Source organism: Acomys minous, assembly GCF_964271855.1.
Source record: "Acomys minous genome assembly, chromosome: 8".
Lineage (NCBI taxonomy): Eukaryota > Metazoa > Chordata > Mammalia > Rodentia > Muridae > Acomys > Acomys minous.
Genome location: NC_140489.1, coordinates 2,111,092 through 2,133,879, shown reverse-complemented (window position 1 = coordinate 2,133,879; position 22,788 = coordinate 2,111,092). Strand labels below are relative to the sequence as shown.

Here is a 22,788-nt window from a genome sequence, read left to right as displayed (position 1 = left end):
GTGGCCTGGGATTCTGACCAAGGCAGCCTTCTCCTCCGTACTGTTTGCTTTTAACCACTACGCAAACTGCCTTTCTGCTATCTCCAGAGGGCAGACAATCTTACTGAAATTAGGTGGTGTTTTTGAGTATTAAGTGAAGAAAGGAAAAAGGAGAGGGGAAGGAAGGAGGGAAGCCAGGGAAGGAGGGTGAGGAAATACTGAGTTTAACTTGCACCTCAGAAATTGACCATGATGGTGCATATCTCAACACTGCGGAAGTGAAGACGGAGGGTCACAGGTTCAGTGTCGTCCATGTTGGAGAGCCGATGTGAGGCCACTGGTGGGTCCATAGACCTCATCTCCAAAGGCAAAAGCCAAAAGGCAGAAAATCATATAGTGAATTTCTCCTCCAACTTTTAATTTTTAATTTATTAAAACATATTGCATAACAATCAGTTAGAATGTATTTGGGCGTACTGAATTTATGTCCAGTAGAATTTGTGCTGTGATTTGTTATTAAAAACAGGCTTTCACAAAAGGGGGAACGTTGGCTTAACTTCTCTTGGAAGCAGCTTTTACATTGTGATTTGCTCTGTTGTTCTAGAAAAAGTGATTTGTGTGTGTGAAAGAATGCGAATGGTGGAGAGAGTGTGTGTGTGTGCGCGCGTGTGCACACTCACCTGTATGCATGTGGAGGCCTGAGCCGAGGCCTTTCACTGAACGTGGAGCTAGGCTGGCGTCTTAGGTGTGCACATGGCCGTGCCTGATTCTTATCACGGGCACCAGGCACTTGAGCTTGGGTCCTTACACATGTGCAGCAAATGCTCTTACTGCTGAGCCATCATCTCCCTAGCCCAGAAAAAGTGAATTTTAGTTTTAAGGTAGCACAGTCATTGTTTTAAAATGGGAAGATGGCTTGTTTGTCCTCTATGTGTCCTTCTCTAAAGGATGCCTGCCCATGTTTCATTTTCACCCCCAAGGGAGCAGACTCGACATTTTATGAGTCCGCTTATAGAGGAAACAGACTTTTCATTGGCGTTGGTAACATTGCTCATACTCGAACCCATAGAATAGCTTTAATTATACATTACAGAAAATGTTTTTCTTCCAAGAGAGACCTTGAAATAGGCTCTTAAATAATTCTTCTGACAGTCACACATTAATCCTCTCTCTTTTTCTGGCTTAGCAGCGTTAGATAAACTGTTTATAATTAATTTCACATAGATAAATTAAACAGACCATGAATACAAAAGTCTGGATCAAGGGCTCCTAGTTATTTTGCCTGTTTGTCCCTAGCAAAGCTCCCAAGATATATTAATAAATTCATGGGTTTCTTGAATTAAATCACTAAATTACAAAGCTATGAAAGGGACCCCGAGAACATCTGGTTTTATGTTGTGTTTCCAAGTTCACTATCTCATGAACCGTGGTGATCTGTGATCTCTCTGGGCTGAAAGACCCCCCCAGGGAATAAAGTGCCACCCAGAAACTTTGCTGAACACCCCCCATAGTAATTTGGTAAGGAGTGATCTAGAATTATCTAATGAAAATATTAGTACATCAAAAAATTAAATAGCAGCTAGAAAACCAAGACAGCAATATTCTTTCTTTAATAAAACATGAAACAAATATAAAAGTTAAGTTAATCTGAAACATAATTTTTAAACTAATAACATTTGTTATTTAAAATGCAAAATGCAAATATTTGATTCCTGCACCCATCTGTTTAGTTCAGATAAAACTGTTTCCTTATTTTTAAAAAAAAGAAGAAAAAAGCCTGTATTTAGAATCCTCATCATGAGATGAAGAGTTTCCTGACAAATTGTGTTTTTGTGAAACTTTTCATCCCTCCCCGCGCTCTGCCACTGACACAGGTCACAGTTATTTACAGAGCCCTGCCTGGGACTCTCGGTCCTTGACGGGGTCCGTCCACTGTGCCCACACAGTAGCTCCCAGCACTCCCAGCCGGGCCCATCCCTGCCTGGCCCGGGACACACATTCCCTTTGTTGCTGTGCATTCTGTCTGTTGGGTTGTGGGCTGTCAACATCTCCACTACAGGAGCAGACAGTGAACCACTGAGGGTGACGTGGAGCAGAAAGAAGTGTCAGATGTAAGACCAGAAGAATTCTCTAGATGCCAGACATTTCTCTTCTGTTTAGAAATAGAGCCTTTAAAGAACGCTAATCAACAAGATAGACAAATCCTTAGCCAAACTAACTAAAAGGCAGAGAGAGAATATCTAAATTAACAAAATCAGAAGTGAACAGGGAAGGGCAGATAACAACAGGCACAGAGGAAATCAAAAAAAGTCACTAGTCTTACCTCAAAAACCTGTACTCTACGAAATTGGAAAATCTAAAAGAAATGGAAATTTTTCTTTTGTTGCTTTTTGTTTTGTTATTTGAAACAGGGTTTCTCTGTGTAGCCCTGGCTGTCCTGGAACTTGCTCTGTAGGCCAGGATGGCCTTGAACTCACAGAGATCTGCCTGCTTCTGCCTCCCAAATGCTGGGATTAAAGGCATGTGCCACCATTGTCTACGGAAAGATTTCTTGATAGGTACCCCTTAGCAAAGTTAAATCAAGAACAGATAAACAATTTAACTAGACCTATTACCCTTAAGGAAATAGAAGCAGGCATTAAAAGTCTGCAACCAAAAAAAAAAAAAAAAAAAGCCCAAGGCCAAACGGTTTTAGTACAGAATTGTACCAGGCTTTCAAATAAGATCTAATACCAATACTCCTCAAATTATTCCACAGAATAGAAACAAAAGGAACATTGCCAAGTTCATTTTATGAAGCCACAGTCACCTTGGTAACTAAACCACACAAAGACTCAATAAAGAAGGAGAATTCCAGACTCATTTTCCTCATGGACATTGATGTAAAAACACTCAATAATTATTTGCAGGTAGAAACAGCCCCCACAGAGTTTCCTTGTGCCCCAACCACACGAGGAGGGTACTTGGTGCCGTTTCTTCCCTTCTGCTCTCCCTTGTGTTGATTGAAAACACATCTTCATGATTGGGCCGTGTATTTGGCACCATCTCAGATTATAGGGCCTACTAAAATTCTGACAGGCAAGAAATAGGCCCTTAGGAAGGCTAGGGTGGTAAAGGATTTTAAGAGTTAAAAAAAAAGATCAAACGGGCCCTCAGAGATGCTCTATCTAGGTCAGTGGTTCTCAACCTGTGGGCTGTGACCTCTTTTGGGGATCGCCTAACAGATATCCCCCATGTCAGGTATTTATTTACATTACAATTCATAATAGGAGCAAAAGTTACAGTTATGAAGTAGCCACGAGATAATTTTTATGGTTGGGGGTTGTCACACAGGGGGAGCAGGATGGCAGCATCTGGAAGCGGGAGCCACTGCTCTGAGCATCACTGGACACAGCCTAGCCCCATCTGCTTACCCAGCACCCCTTGCTGCTCCAGCTTGTAACCCGCAGAGCTCAGTAGTTGCAACGCAAAGCCTGAGATGGTCACTTGTCAGGCCTGGTGTGGACATTGTGCTAGCATTCACCGCGTATGGATGTCTGCTGTGTGCCTTTGCTTCTGGTACCACCGGCATCTCCTCCCCAGATCCCTACTCTATAGTCAGTAATTTCTCAGAAAAAAAAGGGCATGCCCACCTGCATGTCGCCTCCCCACCTTCCTTCCCCCTCCCTTCTCCTATGGTCAAATTTCCCTGTGTGGTAGATGATTTCTAACGGAGATAAACATGCACCCGTATCACCCTCATCATCTCAATTCCGTCGAGCCAGCAAAACTCCCTGTTCTCGTCGGTCTTCAGCTGCGGGGCTTGGGGGGTCAGCTACCACACAGTACCCCGCCCCCCGTGGCAGTCTCTGTTGGCTGCGTGATGGCGAACCTGCCCCCTAACCACCTGAAAATTGTTTGGAAGCGTCTCGCCTGATGCTCTGGCTGACGGGAGGCTGGCAGATTCTTAGCCCCACCAATTGGAAACCAGGGAGCTGCAGGCTCTTCCTGTCTTCCCAGGAAGATTCTCTGCATCTTCCCATTTCTTTTTTTCTTTTGTTTGTTTGTTGTTTGTTTGTTTTTCGAGACAGGGTTTCCCTGTGTAGCCTTGGCTATCCTGGACTCGCTTTGTAGACCAGGCTGGCCTCGAACTCATAGCAGTCTGCCTGCCTCTGCCTCCCGAGTGCTGGGATTAAAGGCGTGGCCCACCACGCCCGGCGTCTTCCCGTTTCTAAGCGCTGCACTCAGCTCTTTGGTTTCTGTCGTAGCGTACAACCAGAACAATGTGGCCCCGGCACCGTACCCCACCCTCACCTTTGCTTTTGAACCTACAGACTGCCAAGCCCCACCCCTAGAGGCTCTTCAAGTAGGCACCTCCCTTCCATATTCCCCAAATATTTACAAATATTTGGGAAACTCCTAAACAGCGTCTGCTGGCGCTACTTTGGAAGTACAATCAGATGCCCATCAAGTCTTATCGCTTCCGCTGCCTCAAGCTCCCAGGCGCATCCTGGGTGAAAACTTGTCTCTTTCATGGTCTGCTGGTCCCAGTGACCTCATCTTCCCAACTACACGCAGCCGCCCTCTAAACTGTAAATCTCTTTGTGGGAATCCTCTGCTCAAGCCATTCCAAAAAGTTTCATCTTGTTCAGGAATCCAGACTTTTTATTTATAGGCAAAACACTGTCATATATATATAATATTTTTTAATTAATACATTATTTTTTAAAGATTTATCTATTTATTTATTTATTACATATACAGTGTTCTGCCTGCATGTTTGCCTGCACACCAGAAGAGAGCACCAGATCACATTATAGATGGTTGTGAGCCACCATGTGGTTGCTGGGATTTGAACTCAGGACCTCTGGAAGAGCAGACAGTGCTCTTGACTGCTGAGCCATCCCTCCAGCCCCACTGTCATATATTTTAATATTATTCGTTGTATTACAGATTAGTTAATACCAAATTTAAATACAACATATTTTTATCAATCTGATAGGATATCATTAGCTCATATCTTAACTAAGAAACATAATTACTTTTTAAGTAAGTTTATTTTAATGAAATCTAATTATTATAACTCCCATTATTAAACTAAAATTTACATTCTATGACTTCTGTAATTTCTGGGTCTTTTTATTATTATTCAAAGCAGTATTAACTTGTTGATGCAAGGTGCCAAATGTTCAATGCCCAAGTTTTCTCCTCCAGAAAGCAGAGAACATGATTCTTTAGTTCATTGCTATGTGGATCTTTGTAATTCATTTACTTAATTTTAAAACTTAAATTGAATGTATTTATCTTTGGCAATACAAAGTATATACAGTAGGTATGACTAATATTAGGCAAAATTCTTTTCCAGGCTAACATGAATCTATTTTTAATTGAAACACATATACACACATAAACACACACACAAGCATCTGTCTGACTGTATATATATAATGTTTGTGTATGTGTACATATATATATATGCATGTGGTATTTCAGTGTATCTATATATTCTATAAGTTGAAATCAGGATGAACATACTTATTTAAACATTTTTTATTTATTTATGATAGAAACTTTCAAAACATAGTACCCCTGCTTTAGGAAACATGTTCATTAGTGTGATCTACAGTCACTTCATAGAACTATATTTTATTTTATTTTTAGCTTTTTTTTCTACTTTTCTTTTCTTGAAAATAGGATTTTTATACAATATATTCTGATTACAACCCCTCAACTTCTCCAAGATCCTCCCCACTGCTCCTCCTATCTGATTTCACACTCTGTCTTTTGTTTAAAAAAAAAAAAGTCAACTAGTCAAGTAGTGGTGGTGATGCTTTTAATCCCAGCACTCAGAAGGCAGACACAGGTGATCTCAGTGAGTTCAAGGCCAGCCTGGTACAGAGCAACTTCCAGGATAGTCAGGGCTACACAGAGAAACCCTATCTCAAAAAGCAAAAACAAAAACCAAACAGGTATCTAAAAGATAAAATAAGGTAAAACAAAACTGCCATATGTGGTGGCACATGCTATAATCCCAACACTCAGGGAGGCAGAAGCAGGTAGATCTCTGTGAGTTCGAGGCCAGCCTGGTCTACAAAACAAGTCCAGGACAGCCAAGGCTACAAAGAAAAACCTTGTCTCGAAAAACTGAAAACCAAAATAATAATAATAATAATAATACCACCACCACCACCACCAAACAAACCAGAATATGACAAAGGAAACAGAAGAAAAAGCCAAAGAAAAGTACAATAAACACATATAGTTGCAGAGACACACATCTGTACACACGGGACTCCCATAAAAACAAAAAACTGGAAGCCGTAGTGTATATGCAAAGGACCTGTAAGGCTTTTGAAAATACTGTCGGCCGTCTGCTGCAGGGCCTGAGGCCTGCCCTGAAGAGTGGTTTGTCCCCAGTGAGACTCCCTTGAAGAGAACTAGTTTTTCATATGCAGGCGGTTATCAGTTGGAGACGGCTTCTGGGTTAGGGATGGCTGCTGTGTCCACTTCTCCAGACCGTGTGGTCCCTGTGCCTGCTGCCACGGTCTGCTGAGTTGATAGATGCGTCCGTTCTGCTGTGTTGAGGAGGCCTTGTTTCCTTGGTGCCCTCCGTCTTCTCTGGCTCCTAAAATCTTCCTGCCTCCTCTTCCATGCAGTTCCCTGAGCCCTGAGGGGAGGGGTTTGGTACAAACATCCGTTTAGGACTATAAACTCTTTATATAGCCTGTAAGAAAGCCATGTGACTGGACCCTGCACCTCTCTGGCTATCTCAGCGGCTGTCCCCTTACCAGTTCTGCCCTACCATGACAATGTTTTCTTTCTTGGTCCTTAGTGTGCCAAGCACACGGAGCCTGTGGGCCCCTGCTCCTCTGCTTAAAGCACACTTCCTCTGCGTGTTGGCATCATCTTCCTGGCTTCTTCTGGGTCTCTATTCACATGCCACCTTATTAGGAAATCTGACTAAATGGGGACCTCTGTCCCCTCCTTTTTAAAAACCTAATACAGGCTTTTTCTTGTTTATTTATTTGTTTGTTTGTTTATTATGTATACAGTGTTTCACCTGCATGTCAGAAGAGGGCACCAGATCTCAGGATAAATGGTTGTGAGCCTCCATGTGGTTCCTGGGAATTGAACTCAGGGCCTTTGGAAGAGCAACCAGTGCTCTTAACCTCTGAGCCATCTCTCCAGCCCCCCTCTGTCCCTTTTTACTTCATTTTCTTTCCTGTTCTATACCACCCAGTATTTCTATTTGCATGTGTGTGTGTGTGTGTGTGTGTGTGTGTGTATCTGTGTGTGTATGTGTGTATATATCTGTGTATATATATGTGTATCTCTGTAAGTACGTGTGTGTGTGTGTGTGTGTGTGTGTGGTATGTGTGTGTGTGTGTGGTATGTCTGTGGTGTGTGTATGTGGGTGTGTATCTTTGTGTGTGTTATAGTCTTTTTCCTCTGTTGAACACAAACTCCCAGGATGTGAGGGACTTTGAGGAGTTTAATTCTGCAGCCTCAGGATTTATTGTGGGTGTTTATCAAAGTCTCTTGAATGATGTATAAAAATAGACAACTCGAAATATGTATCTGGAGAATTTCAAATGATGTTGCAATAAAGATGTATGTTTAGTACTAGGAAGACTGTGTTAGTGGATAAGGGAACACTGTGCTCATGGACTGACATGAAATAACTTCAGACGTTATCTAGGGTGGTATGGGACTTTCCAGCAGTTCTGGCCATCCACCATGTACAAGATGTCCTAAGATCAGATGAGGTCCTTGTCCAAGGAAACTTAGGAAAGAAACTAAAACACTTGTGAGGAACGTTAGACGCACAGACTCTCTTCAGTGGGGGAATTCTGCTTGCTGCCCTCTATGGGTCTGCGATGGCTGCTTGGAGAATTTCTTTCCTTCTGAACCCTTGAGGAGAATAAAGTTGCTGCTTTGCATGTCCAGTGTTGTTTCTGTGATACCCACTGGACAGTGTGGGTGACTTTCAAGACAAGCTGTTCAGACCATGAAGCTTGAACACTCTCTTGAGCCCCCGTCCCCATATTTGGTCACACTACCAAGTATATTCAAATCCTGTAGGTTATGTTGGGTGAATAAACCCAGAGGCTCTGACTAACCCTGCCAAGTTAGCTTCAGGTTTCTTTATTAGACCACACTTTGTTATGTCTGTGTGAACCATTTGGGAAAGAATTTGAGTAGAAATAGTTTATAATGTCTGTGTTAGAGTGGCCTTTTTTTTTTTTTTCCTGTTCTAAACTCCTAGATTCACCTCCTATCTATTATTACTACTTAAGCCCTTCAATAATAAAGAAATGCATGATGCTTAATGGATGTTCCTCAGTGCTCATGAGTGACACTCATGTTCTTATAGTAATTTTCCAGTTGTGGAAAAAAAAAAACACACAAGTCTATCTCCTAGTCTTCTTGGTAACCGTATTTGTCTGTGGAATGACCCGCTGGAACTGAAGAATTGGGAAGTTGTAGACTGTTATTTTTAGGACTCTGTATCACTTCACCCTTTTTGCCAGAGTGGTTCCTGGCTAACTTTCCCATGAATTTTTAACCTTTTGCTAGGCTTTGCTTATGTAACAGGAAACAGGCTGTCAGGAACAAACAAATGCCAGCATATCAGGCGCACACGTAGTAGCAAATGATTTAGTTTGCCTTTCCTGCTCTTAGGGTAGGCTGATACGCACTCTGGATCTAAAGTCTCTGGCGTGACAGCTCTGCATTAAAATAACGCAGATTTCACTTTGGAAAGGCGAAATCAGTCACAAAGGCCACGACTTAACTCAGGCCACAAGGAAAATGTGCTTATTATGAGGTGAACTTTGCCGTGCTGACATGTCCTGGGACTGTGGATTTAGGTATATCTTCGCTTTTTCTCCAACTCTTAAGGCTGGGGTGATGTGCAAGCTTCGAGAGAGGGATGATACGGGCCGCATCGAGCTGGTCCAGAAGCTGGCAAGAGAAAACTGTCAGTTTCCACAGACGGACAAAAAAGAACTGGAGAAGTCGGAACAAGTAAGCCTTTTCCTCCTGGGGATGTGGGTTGGAGTGGGTGGAAGATGGTTCTGTTTGGTTGCATATATGAAGGCAAAACTATTTTGTCTGTAATCGTTTAAGACTATCTCTGCAAAGCATCGCTGGTAAAGATTGATTCTCTGAGCTCTTAAGCTAGTGGCTTTGGAGCTGGGCTCGGGAGAGAACTCCCCTCAGAAATAAGCCCCATGGAAATTTAGACAGCCCCAAATGCATATCTAACGTGGCTCTGAGTTCACAGCTTCCTGGCCTTCCGTTGGAAATTGTGTCCCATTAAATAATACAGAGAACACAGATTTTTGAAAGAAAACCTTATGTCCACCTTGAGCATAGATCTCTTCTCCAAAGGAATGTATCCTGGGTCACTAGAAATAGATAAGGACAGAAAAACAGACTCTAGCTGTGGCCGCTGAGGGCGGGTAAGATGGAGACTTCCCAGTAGCTTTCTGATCGCTGTGTTCCAACAAGAGTGACATTGTGTGGGTACAGTGAATGCTGGGGGGCTGGGGGGAGGACAAGCTGCCTGGCCCCCTGAAAGCAGTTATTCAGCCGGAGCCGTAGGGCCGAGTGCTGCCCTCCAGCCAGGAAGACAATGTAGCCGCTTTCTTTTGCCACATATGTAACCACTGACTGTTACTGTTCAGGACCGCTGACAAAGGAGAACAGTTCTCTTGACTTTCTCCCAGCAACAAATTCTCTTTCACATCTTATTTTCAAGCCTTCCTGGGGAGAAGAAGCTGCTACCTGTCTTTTTTAGCCCCACGTCCATCTGTACAAATGACAGGGTTTTCCTGAGCAAGGCATGGCTTGGGGCCGCCAGGGCTAGCTGTTTAGCTTATTAACACGGAATATTTTCAACAGTTTGGTGGCTAAACGCTGTTAACAGTTGGCGTCTCAAGTGGCGGGAGTGGTAGGATAATTTCAAAGCCTTGAGATTGAGCTTGTTGTAGGGCTAACTGTTGGCTTTTTCGTTGGAAGATTCAGACATCTACCCTTTGCTGCGTATTGCAGGAAAGATCAAGTGCTTGTGAACAGCACCCTGAAGTTTGCCTAAGTCGCAGCCTGGTTCTTACCCAGTCATATCCTCAGGTTATACGTTTATCTTAATGTGTAGCTTCAACTTCCCAAGATGGTATTCCTGTGGATTCATTTTAGTTAGGAGACCAGCAGCCTTCATCATACACCTTTTTATTTCAAGATGCACTGTGAGCCTTGACTGTTGATGGCGTGAAAGCATGCCATAGTGTGATTTGAGGTGTTCTTCTTTCCTGCTGGCCCTTTAAATGAATCCTGTATCTTATGGGTGACTGCAAATGAGGTGATAGGGCAGAGTTGTTCAACGCCAAATGGCAGAGTCTCCTTCCACAGGAACTAGGTTTTAGGCTATGAAGGATCCCGGGCCGCTCACAGGACACCTGTGTTGCCTTGGTTTTGTAATTATTTTAACCCAGAATATTGTAGTCATAGCTATTCACATTGTAACTCCCTCTAAACCTTAGAAATGGGAAGCTGGTGCTAGTCATTGGCAAGACTTTTAAAGGAGCCAGAAATTTCATGTGAAGATTTTCAGTTTAGTTTATCATTATTTTCTTCGTTGCTTTTAAACTCTCTAAAACGGAACAGTAATGTTTTTGATAGTTCTTGCATGAATGTCATGTGACTGGTGCACTCACAGCTCTGAAATGTGTGCATCTGAGAGCAAAATATAAGCACACATTGGAATCATGGCTTTCCCCACGCAGACTTCCTGTGGAGCTTGAAGTAAGGGAAGGTGACTGTCAAGGGCCTTCCTTTCTCACGAGCAAGTGAAAACGCAGCTGCAGTGTGATCCCTGTCTGCAGGATGGCACCACTTGAGCCAGTCAGCGCCCAGAGCTGACACTGATGTGCTGTTCCTTAAAGGAATGGTGGCTTATTGGGTGCCTGTGTTTTTACACTCATTATCTGGAAACCCCAGCCTTCTGGCCTTACTTTAACCTCTCTCATCTTGAGACTCTGTTGGGACAATACGCTTGCTAAGTTCAGCAGCGAGTTTCAGCTTCTTTGCAACCCCGGGCCTCTGCTCTCGCTGGTGGAAGCTCAGCTGGAGCACACGGCACCAGCGGAAACTGCAGCTCACCAGAGTCAACCCAAGTCCACAGCTTCCTCGTCTCACTTCCACAGTCCCGACCCAGCCCCGCAACTGCGTGCAGGTTTCCTCATCTACCTCTCCTGGCCAAAGTTAGCTAGCCCCACAACACTTGCGTTAGAGTCCCAACTGCTTACTAGATTATTCTTTTCACTCAACTCTGTTCCCCAGGTCCAGAACACCACTTTCCACCCCTCTCATGAGCACGTGCCCAAACAGGAAAGTAACTCTGTAGGATAACTACTGAGCATGGCATAAACTTAGCAAAACAAAGCCCTTCTGGCCCTTCTGGTCCGATCACAAATCGAAGGGGACTAAAGTCTTCTGAGTGGGCACTTCTAGTGTTATCTTCAAACTGACAAATGCTATGATTATAAATTCATGCAGTCATAAAAAAAAAAAAAGTTCCACTGTGTACTTATGCCAAGGTGTTTCAGGAGGAAAAAATTTTAAATGTAATGCTGTTTCTCAGGATCCACTCAGTGTAAGTGTTCTGTTAGCCAGCCATAGGCAAAACTGGATGGCACTTGTCTCTAAGTGTTGACAATCAGGAGAGCTAGCACCAGCCATTGATGCTTGGGAGAGGTTAACCTCTTATGTGGGCATAGAATGTAGGAGTCTCCACTCTGTGGTTGTCTCAGTAGAGGAAAGGGACGAGCAGGAGCTCTGCACTAGTGGTCAGAGAGAAGGGCACGGCGGGGAAGGACAGAGGAACCAGCCACTGGTGAATACTGGGGAGTGGAAAGGGGCGGCCTGGAAAGAAAGTACCTGTGAGAGACCGAGGAAGCCGCCCGAGTGGGTCTAGATGAGTCCTTGTGGCCAGGGAACGCCATCAAAGAGAACAAGTAACGCGGGCAGCCGTGGGCTTTGTCAGATGGCTCTGGCTTCAGTTCAGAGGAGTGAGTGGGTGAGGAAGCGGGAAACGCTGGCTAGAACCTTCCAGAGCCCTTGCAGTCAGGCGGTGAGAGGTGCCCGCCTGTGGGAACTGAGAAGGCGGTGGATGTTAGGCACTGCATAGGCATGATGTGACAGAGCTTGACAGTTGGTAGCTGAGAATGTGGGTTCTACTTCATACTTAGTAATCTTTGAAGACTGGCTGTTTCTTGAACACAGCATAAGTAAGTATGCTGTGGTTGTTGTTGTTGTTGTTGTTGTTGTTGTTGTTGTTGTTGTGTTGTTTATTTCTGTCTTTTGAGACAACTCTCACTGTGAGGCTCTGGGTGGCTTCAGATTCATGGTCCTCCAGTCTTACTTCGAGGGCCGGGATTATAGGTCTGTGCCAACACGCCTGGCCAGGAGTGCTCTGTCTGTCACCAGGATGATGCTGTCTTTGGGGCTTTGTCCCAAGACAACATGAGTCACTGGGCTTGCTTTGTTTTCCTGGGCTGTGGTGAAATTGCCTTGGATCTTAATGTATATCTGGCTAATGAGCTGCTAGCTGCCTAGTAGTATAGAGAACACATAGGTTTGGTTTGTTTTGTTTCCAGAACAATCCCTTGAAATATCTGGTTATCCCCTCAGTGAACTGGTCGTTTGGCCAAATGTTGCTGTTTGCTGCAATGCTATCTGCTTTGTTCTGAAGAGGTCGCTATTAATTTTAGGCTTGCTCTTTTGACCTATGTCTTCTGAGTTAGTTTGGCAAATACTGTTGTTCTAGAATGTTCTCTTCATATTTATTTATTCACTAAAGTCTTCCCCTCCTTTGGTTTCCGAGACAGGGTTTCTCTGTGTAGCCTTGGCTGTCCTGGACTCGCATTGTAGACCAGGCTGGCCTCAAACTCACAGGGATCCACCTGCCTCTGCCTCCCGAGTGCTGGGATTAAGGGCATGCACCACCACCGCCCAGCTATTCACTATTCCTCATGATGATAGCCTGGTTGTGAGGCAAAGACATCAAGATGCATGGTGGCTCTGGAGGAAGGATGCACAGAGAACCCGCAGAGATACACAGGTGTGAGAGGAGGGGGTTGGTTACAGCTGGAGACACTAGATCCTCACCTATAGCAGAGATGAAACTTGACCTACTTTTTAAAATAAGTTTGGGTTTGAATTAAACAATTCTAATTGAAGCCTCTTCCAGTCTGACAGTTTGGAAAACCAAGGGTGGCCGTGATTAGGTAGAGCTAGGCTGGGTGAGCTCCAGTGTGGCTGTCTTGGGAACGCATCTTCCCTCAGCCCTTGTCTTTGGAGGAAGGACACACAGGAACAAGGAAGCTAAGGATGACAGGACGCATGCTGTCTCTGAAGAAGAAGAACTCCATGAGACAGGAGCCCTGGAGGAAGGGTTTGGAATGCTGGAAAGATACCACAGGGAGGCAGGGAAGGAAAGGCTGGGGTACTTGGAACTCTGCATTCTAGTGTCAGTAAAGCGGGTATCTTGACCTTTCTGCAGATGCGGGTGCCATTTTCCGGAATGCAGGTGTCGTGTTTACCAGAACACTGAGACTGTCTCTCTTGAAACATCTCTTATCCTCTGCGTACTTTACGCTGTGTGTTACATCAGGGGTGGCTCCCAAACCGACTCCCCCCATGAGGATGCCCACTTGTAGAAAGTGTACATAAGCGATTGTTCAGCTTTCCTGAGGGGCTCTGTCTCCACCCGGCCTCTCCCCACCCAGTTCTCCTCAGTTCCTTTGTTGAGTCTGAGGACCCACCCTACTTCCTTCCCCTTCTCCAGCTCACTCATGAGATGTGGGTGGGAAGGGGACTTGGCTCACTCTGAAGCTGAGGCTTGGCATGCTCTACTCCAGGGAAAGCTCGCTATCACTCCCCCTGGGCCGGAATTTCCTTTACCCCTGTTTCCTGCAGCCTCATCCTGCAATTCTGCAGACGTCAAAGGGCCTCCTTGTCTAAGGAACTGCTGAGCGGTGCATGGCTTAGAGCAGTCTGACGGCTGTCACTCTTATATTACACACCCAAAGCTGGTTTCTGTGACTTTGCTTCATTTAAAAAGTAGGGCTAAATGTAGCGTGACAATGTTTTTACTCTCTATAAAATACAGGAAAGGGAAGGGTCCTTTTGCCACACAGTTTGAATTCAAATTTTTCCTCGATATCTAGGTGAGAATAATTTCAAATAATCTAATCAGTATTTAAAGCTTTTCATTAAAATGATTTAACCCAAAAAGTACTTCAATGGGAAGAGAAATTTCTAGCATCATTGTTTATACTAAAAGCCGGAATTCAGATGTAATAGTGAAGTCTTAAGACCTTAAGTTGCCCATCTATAAAACAGAAGTCACCACACTGAAATCATGTTACTTTTCTTGGTAACAAAAATCCTGACTTTGGGCTTGGGTTGGTACTAAAACTGCCTTTTCATAGAAAACGGACCTCCTTGAGTGAACTATTTTGATGATCCATTTTGAACTGATATCAATCTGGTCACAGAGAGACACATTTTTTTTCTCTCTCAAGAAGTTTACGATCTAGATTTTGAAGAACACTGACTCCTTCAAGGCCCATAACCTAGCAAGCATGTTTCACAGCTGTCATGTTCGACTACCCACTTGGGAGCAAGGCCTACAAGTTCAATTCACTCTGTGCTATTGGAATTCTAGACTGTTCTCTCTCTCTCTCTCTCTCTCCCTCTCTCTCTCTCTCTCTCTCTCTCTCTCTCTCTCTCTCTCCAAATGGGAGCTAGACTACCAGTGTGTCTCAGGGCTGCCTCATGTGTCTGGTGCAGCCATCTGCTCATTAACTGTTGTTTCAGCTTCTCAGAAGAAGCCCATTGCGAAGTCTGCCCCCGCCCCCTTAGATTAGCTTCAGTGTTTCTAAGAGAGAGAACTTTTGTTATTTTGTTTTTGTTGTTTTTCTGAATATGTTCATGTTTGTTTTGAAAGCCAAGATAAGATCCTGGCTCCGTTGGCTTGATTTATCAAGCTCCTGATGTCAAAGAATCTTTTTTTTTCCCCCATTCCGTATAAGCATTCCCTAAGTTTAATAGGTTCTTGTAAACTAAGATAGCCACATCATCTCCACCGTGGCTAGGAAATAATTAAAACAATGTGTTGAAAACCAGATTTTTGTTTATTTATTAATTTATTTTTCTATTGTGTCCCTTGGCCCTGCTCCTGTGGCAGCTCTTCCTGAAACCTTGGCGATGCTGCAGCGGCCCCGCCTTCGCCACTTCCGAGTGTGATGAGCTAAACTAACAGAAGTACATCAGTCCCTCATAACGCCACGGCTCCTTGGCGTCAGCACCTCATAACACTACGGCTCCTTGGCAGATTGGTTTCATTTAGGTGTGCAAGGGGACCCTTGAAGAGAGACTGTTGTGGAAAAGATGCACAGGCCGGTGGAGGTCCTATCAGAGCTATGTGCCGGTGAAGGAAGGCAGAGAAGAGCTAGGGGAGAGCAGAGAGTCGGGGTAGCAGCTCTTGGCGTGCCGTGGCTCCGAGGGAACTACGCTGACAAGAGTTCCCCCGTAGTGCCATTCCTCTGAGGCTGTGTTCAGTGACCCATGAGGGAGGTGGGATCGCAGGTGTGTGAGCACTGTGACTAGAGACTTCAGGTAGTCAGGAGAGACACAGACGTCCCCAGGAGGAAGGTGAAATATAAGTGGGTAGAGGCGTGGAGGGATGAGGAGGGCTGGGCGTGGCAACCAACTGTAGGAGCAGTGACATGGCCACAGAGTCAGGGGCCTGGCATTGGTAGGGCCAGGAGACAGAGGCCTGAGGGTGTAGGACCTTGTGAGCTGGGCCTAATGTTTATAACAACACGGATGCTCATCTTAGGACGCTGAGCTGGGGAAAACACTAAGGTCTTGTGAGGATTTGTAAGCAAGAACATTAGGTTTGGCTTTTGAAATTCCTCCGCTGGAGGGTGGGGCTGGGCTTGAGGGTGAAAGGAAAGGTCACACCCACTCCATATAAAGCTTGCTTTCAGCCCCTTCCCCCCCCCCCCACGGTTTCCACTCTTGTTTTGCATGAAACAGTAGCCAGCGTGTACCTTTAGAGTCTGAAAAGCTCAACTCAGGGGGCTTCGGTTCCAAAGAAAACAGCGTGCCTGCTTATAGCACAGTTTCAATTTATCGTCTTTTACCTGAATCATACCGCCCAATCACCACTGATCTTTAAAAAGTTGACTTGGATTCAGCCCTGGCTTTGAAAAAATCAAATTGTGAGCAAACATGCAGCTACAACGAGGGAGCGTCGGCTGGTGTCCATCTGGCAGACCCTCACTTAAGTACAACCTACACTGTTGTGTGTCGGCCTCTTATGGGTTCAAACACAGTTTACTGATCTGAAGTGATTCAGAAACTTGAGTTGAAAAAGAAGAAGGGAAATTATAAAAGATTTTTATGTAGAGTTAAAAAACCCTTTTCCTCCTGTGGTGTGAAGTGGGTGGGAAAGAAAAAATAAAAAAAAATCCCATCTGGTATCTAGCAGCCCTAACTGTTGTGTTAAGGTAACGTGTTAAAATCTAACAGAGCACAACAGACTGTGGGCAAGTGTACAGTACATATTTTTCTAATAACCCATGCTAAATATCCATATTTTTCTTAAAATAAGACTATGTTCCTATTTGCCATCACATGGTAATTTTTGTCTTTAACTTTTTGTTTGGTTTGTTTTTGTTCCTGTTTTAAGAGAGAGCCTCGCGTGTTCTAGGCCGGCCTCACACTCTCTCTATGCATTGGAAGATGACCTTGAAACCTTGGTCCTCTACCACCACCTCCTCCTCGATGGAATTGCTGGCCTGTGCCAACACAGTTATGAGAGGAGCTGGGATGGACCAGGGCTTCACGCATGTTAGGCCGGCACTTTACCAATGAAGCGCCTTTCCCTGGCTTAAGAAATTGTCTATTTGGTTACTGAAAATACAAAGATTATTATTTATAGCTTTAGAAGTTGATGCTGTAGCTAATGTTGGGTTTAATTGGAATAAATTGAGGGGCCTCCTTAACAGTGTTCCCTCCCCATGTCAAAGGGAGAGAAATAAGACATTGCACAAAGTCAGCAGTTTTGACAGTCATTTATAAAGTCACAATAAAGAACCAGGGGATTGTCCGGCTGCAAGAAACAGTTGAAGAGAACAGGGCTGACCACGGTTCGGTCACCTCCAGGGCAGGGATTGGTAAGGGGCTCAGGAGAGCCGACGGCTCATGAGGACATCTGTCCTGTGACCCTCAAAGGTGGAATGGGAGTGGCTTTGCCAAGCTAGTGTGTGGCACGAGGTGTAGCTGACTTTTGAAACCTTTGCATGACTTTGCCTCAGCTGAAACTTACTGCGACGCTCCCGGGAAGCGAGCGCTGATGATCCTCAAGTGGTGACACCCATCATGAAATCCTGGGCTGAGTTTGTGGTTGCCGAGTACCCTGCGCAGTGAACTCAGCCTCAATCTTGCTGCCAATTGTGGAGTTTTCCTCTAAGCAGCGTAGGCTTTGGAAGGAACTTTAGCTGCCGGGTGCCCCTTGTTAGTAAAAAGCCACTCCCTAAACTGGCACCTGCTAATTAGGGTTTATAAGCAGTCACCTCAAGATAGGTGGTAAATAAAACACGATTGAATAGTTCTTTGGGAGGCTCATTAATCACACAAAAATATTAAAATATGTCTATCCGTGCCTAGTAAAGCAGATATCTTTGCCTTTGGGAACGGGAAGCAGAAATTCACTGGTAAAAGTGCAGCAACTGGACCACCTGTAGGGTTGGAAGAGCATGTACATCTGTTTAGCCCTAGGTGTTCTTGTGTTTGTATATTGTGGGGCCCTGGGTCAAGGCTAGCATGATTGAAATGGCCCTTAGCTACAATAAACTGCTTCTGTTAAGCAAATTCCCTTCTTTATTAGCAGTTACCCCCATCAGAAAATTAGCATCTCATGAAAGTAGAAACCAATAATTTTGTCAGCAAAATATAAATGGGGTCACTCGGTACTTCTCATTAAAGGCCCATCAGGAAGCACAGAGCCAAAAATTATCCCAGTATTAAAGCGGCGCTCGGCTACGTGTGTAAGGACAGGGTGGGGAGTGGGGTAATTGAAGCTGTGAAGATTATACTGTCCCTTCAGATAATAGGTGTGACTGTAATTTTAAAAGATGCAATAAAAGGGCAGAGACCAGAGCGCATGTGGCCAAGCTGGCAACAGTACACTCCCCCTGCAGCTTAAAGCCCTGAGGTGGGCAAGGAAGAATTGGAGGCTGAAGGAGGTAGGATTCAAAACACTGAAAGAAAACAAAGGGGGAAAACTTGTGACTGCAGTGTAGCTCTGTGAGGGGAGGACTTATTCCACCCCTAGCAACAGAGCGGGGTGGGGGGTTGGTGGGGAGAGAAGAGAGGAGACAGAGAAGCAGACAGACACATACATGCACACATTCTCTCTCTCTCTCTCTCTCTCTCTCTCTCTCTCTCTCTCTCTCTCTCTCTCTCTCTCTCTCTCTCTCTCTCCTCCCCCACCCCTCTCTCTCATGAATGCCAGGTATCTTTGATGACTCTCTGAACTACTTACTAAATGGCATTTTCATTGTAATTTGGCAAGTACCTCTGACCTTTATTTCACTTTTAAGTATATCCCATTTCCGTCCAAGTCACTAATAAAGTTCCTGGCCCTCAGTGTTATTCATAATCTTGGCATACTAAGGAAATTTGCCCAGACCTGAGAAAGCTCACCACACCCTGGAAAAATCCTCCCTTCTGGAGTTGCGCTGCTCTGTGCCCCGCCCTCTGTCCTTGGCCATTTTTTGTGTCTTAAACTCTGACTTACACCTTATATTTTACGCATGTCGAATTCAGGATCTCTAGGAAGGGATGTAGCGAGACTGTCTGGTTAATCCAAATCCTAAACTGTGAGGCTGCCTTGGTGTAGGATAGAGGAACCAGAAATGTTTTAAAACGCAGAACAGCAGGCGGGATGTCTCATCCTGGTGACCCCATGGAGGGATGAGGGCTTGGGTAGACATAAACTTCTGCTGTGTGTTCCTTCCTTGGCTGAATGCAGTGGGCTGCAGATGCTGGGAATTGGGACACTTTGGTCATTGAGCCGTCTTCAGGCAGGGCGCTTCATGTGGCAATTATTTCCACAATATTCACACTGTCGAAGACTTGGACAGTGTTGACTTAACTTCTCTTCATGCATAGAGACATGTTGTTTGTTTGCTTGTTTGTTTGTTTTAAAGACCTGGTAATATTAGTTCATCACTGCCTCCAGCGACCAGATAGAAACAAGCCAGGTGCCATTTGAGCTGGAAGACACCACCACTCAGCAAGGGGAGGGTGAGCAAACAGCAGGAGAGCAAGGCAGGGCAGTGGGTACAGCAGGGAGACTGGGGCAGGCTGTCTTCCCACGGGTGCTGGTAGGACCTTAGCACCATCTCTCTTACATCCTTGACGTTATTACCCTATTGTGACACTAACCATGGGTGACAGAGACCCCAAGCCATGTGTGGCCACCATTTACCACCATTCTTGGCTCCTCAGTTTTCTAGCTATGAAGAAACCCCCAAGATAGCCTTTTGTGCAGTTTCATATAGACTTGGGTCTGGATTAATCAGAGCCTCGATCTGTTCTGAAAACAAATTCCATCTGGAAGAGATGCCTTGTTGTTTCGTGGTCCAGAATTAGGTATTGGGCAGTGTGCCAGAACTTAAGACACATTTTCTTAATGGCTGAATCTACCGCTTGAAAAACTAACATATAAATTTATCTGTAGAGAATTGAGAGACAATGAGCAGGCCCCTCTCTCTCCCCTGCTATGTCCAACATGAGCGTGGGGAAGCTGCCTCATGATTCCAGGACACACTGAGCTCCCTTCCCACCGGGGCAAAAATGTTCTACAGGTACACAGGTCTACAGAAGTCTCCGCCTACGCTGTAAGGGGGTGCTCCTAGCCTCATTTCTACATACCAGCACGAGCCATGTTAATCCCTTTTCGTGTTCCGGCCCAGCTACATCGCATCAAGGCTTGTGCCAGTTTTCACGTGATCAGCAGTACATGAAAGTACTTGTGGCCCTCACTCTGGCTCTCTGAGATCTTTTGTCAGTTGCTGGGAAGAAAGGGGAATACCAGCTTGCTCGACTTTCCATTTCTTTTCTTATATTTTTGGTTGTGAGCCTGACCTTTAATGACTGAGACACCTCTCCAGCCCTCGTTACTTTTTTAGAAAATTGAATATTTTGTAACTTACATGTATCTATTTTTCTTTCCTCCTAACTAGCCCATTTGCCTCTTTGATCCAGTTTCCATTCATTGACTTGAGTAAATTCTTTCTTTCTTTCTTTCTTTCTTTTTTGATTAAATTCTTTATACATAAAGGCTACATACAGTTTCCCTTCCCACCCCTGATTGCTTCCTATTTAGTTAGTTATTTTTGTGATCAGAAACTATTTCTCCTACTCTTCTTCACTCTAAAATTCGCCTTTATAATTAGAAAGCCTTCCCACTCCTAAGGCCAGACCGATGCTCAACATTGTTATGTTCTAAGTATCTTTGGGACTTGTCTTCTGCATTTAGATATTTAACATTTCTCTAAGTTATTTTTGCAAAAATCAGACTTCTTTCTTTCTTTCTCTCTTTTTTCTTTCCCCCTGAGACAGGGTTTCTCTGTGTAGCCTTGGCTGCCCTGGACTCACTTTGTAGACCAGGCTGGCCCAAAACTCACAGAGATCCACCTACCTCTGCCTCTCAAGTGCTGGGATTAAAGGCGTGCACCACCACCCCCAGCTGAAAGTCAGGTTTCTTTGTTACCTATCACATGTATAAGTTTACTTCACTTAATTTAGCATTATTATAAAACATTTATTACTTGAGAAAAATTGAAATTCTGCTAACAAATCTTCCAAATTAAGTATTTTGAATATAAGTTGGATGGTCACTTTCCTTTGCAAGCCTCATTTTCCCCATATACTAAATTAAGACTTAGAGAGCTATGATTTCTTTCAACTCTAAAGCCATCCTTCTCAATTCATTGCTTAGGGGAACTTCCAGTAGCTTTTTTCCTACTCAACTGAATATGCCTCTCAATGCCAAGAATCACTCTGTTCTTTTATATTCTAAAATTAGCTAGAACTTCTAAAAATTTATTGTCAAATGGCGTTGCTATGAGGTGGATGGCTCATCTGGCCTAACCAGCTAGAATTTGTCTGTCTTATCAGGCTATAAAAGCCACATTTCTAAAAGTCAAGTTGTTAAATATTTGGAATTGTTTTCTGAGCTCAGAATGTCCTGAAGAAGACAGAGATTTGGAATTCGTAAATCTTGACAAATAGTAGATCTTAATTGCATTGAACTCTTGCAAATGCCGAGCAAGTGGTTTGGTTATTGGTATCAGCCCAGCTCCGTTACTAAGCGCTCCGCAGCACCACCCCACAGGACTGTTTTTCTGACATACAAATCATCTGTATCCCCAGCATGCCCCACCACTCTGTGAGTGTGGCTTCTGTGTCCTATTTGGTCCCCAGTGTTGACCACTAACTCTTTGTCAGAGTGTGAAATTGGATGTAGTAGAGAAGGCAACTGTGGGTAATATGAAATGTTTTTCCCAAGTTCAAGCACTAAATTATACCTGTAAAAAAATTCAGAAACGTATCAGTGATAGGATTCCAGTTGATTGGAGGCTTTACACTTTGAATGAAAGGTTTGCTGTCTTCACCAGTGAGCTGGCTCATTGATGGAGACACTTGGGCACGTTGCTGTGGTAAAACACGCTTGACAAAAGCAGCTTTATAAAGGAAGGGTTTGTTTGGGCTTACAGTTCCTGAGGGAAGGCAAGGCGGCAGCAGTGTGAGGCCAGTAGACCACATCTTATCAGCACACAGAAGGCAGCAGGTGAGCAGCAACCAAGATAAATAACAGTACTTCTCCAGCCAGGCCCCACCTCCTCAAGGTTCTGAAGCCACATGAGCCTGTGGAAGACATTTTCCATTCAAAGCACAACTGGTGACCCAAGTTCAATTCCAGAATCCACATAGAGGCTGGAAGAGAGAAGCAACTCTGCAGAGTTGTCCTTGCACCCACATACATGTTGCGTGGCATGTGCCCACACAGATACACCATACCCGCAAACATATACACACACAGTATGCTTTTTTTTTTAAATTAAGTTTCCTGTCTTAAGCATCAGCCTGAACATGCTAAGCAGGAAAGTCTGGGAGCCCCATCGCCCACAGTCTGCAGTGGGTGGATAAGGCTTCTCAAGTACGGATCGTTGTCAAAGAGTACACACAGATACTTTTAGTTTGTACGACTGATTTCGCCTTTTCCTCTGCATTGTCATGTAAATCCTTTTCAGTCCCCCCCCCCCTCCTTTTTTTTTTATCTCCAATTTAGAAAAATATCAGGGAGATATTCCTCGTGGATCCAAACTTATACCTCCTGGTTTAGGCTTGCTTGCTTGCTTGCTTCTCAGAGCACTCTAGCAACGTGGCATAGCATTTTTTGTAATTCTCCCAATCGATTTCAATAGCAGCTTTGAGCACTTGCACAGTCCACGCAGAGCGGCACAGTGTTTTACTTACTCTTCTTCCAGTCTCGTTCCTAACTGTGAAGGGCAGTTTCTGAGATGGTTGGTACACAGACTAAAAGCAAGCGTCTCTAAAAACACCCAGGAATGTACAAAATATGAAAAAAACATGAGTGTTTACTCAAGATGCCTCCTTTCTCCTCACACCCATTCCATGTGATCTGGCAGTTGCCGTGGTAACTAGGAATTTTTCATTTCAGAA

At 44.4% G+C, this 22,788-nt stretch overlaps 1 protein-coding gene across 2 annotated transcripts in view; it reads left to right on the top strand.

The window, feature by feature from the left end:
- RAPGEF5 (Rap guanine nucleotide exchange factor 5) overlaps positions 1 to 22,788 on the top strand; it is a 226,426-nt gene that overhangs the window by 117,102 nt on the left and 86,536 nt on the right. For both annotated transcript variants that reach the window (XM_084791559.1, XM_084791558.1), the window contains exon 9: positions 8,860 to 8,985. In XM_084791559.1, coding sequence (XP_084647685.1) covers positions 8,860 to 8,985 — 126 coding nt within the window. The remainder of the gene's footprint in view (positions 1 to 8,859; positions 8,986 to 22,788) is intronic.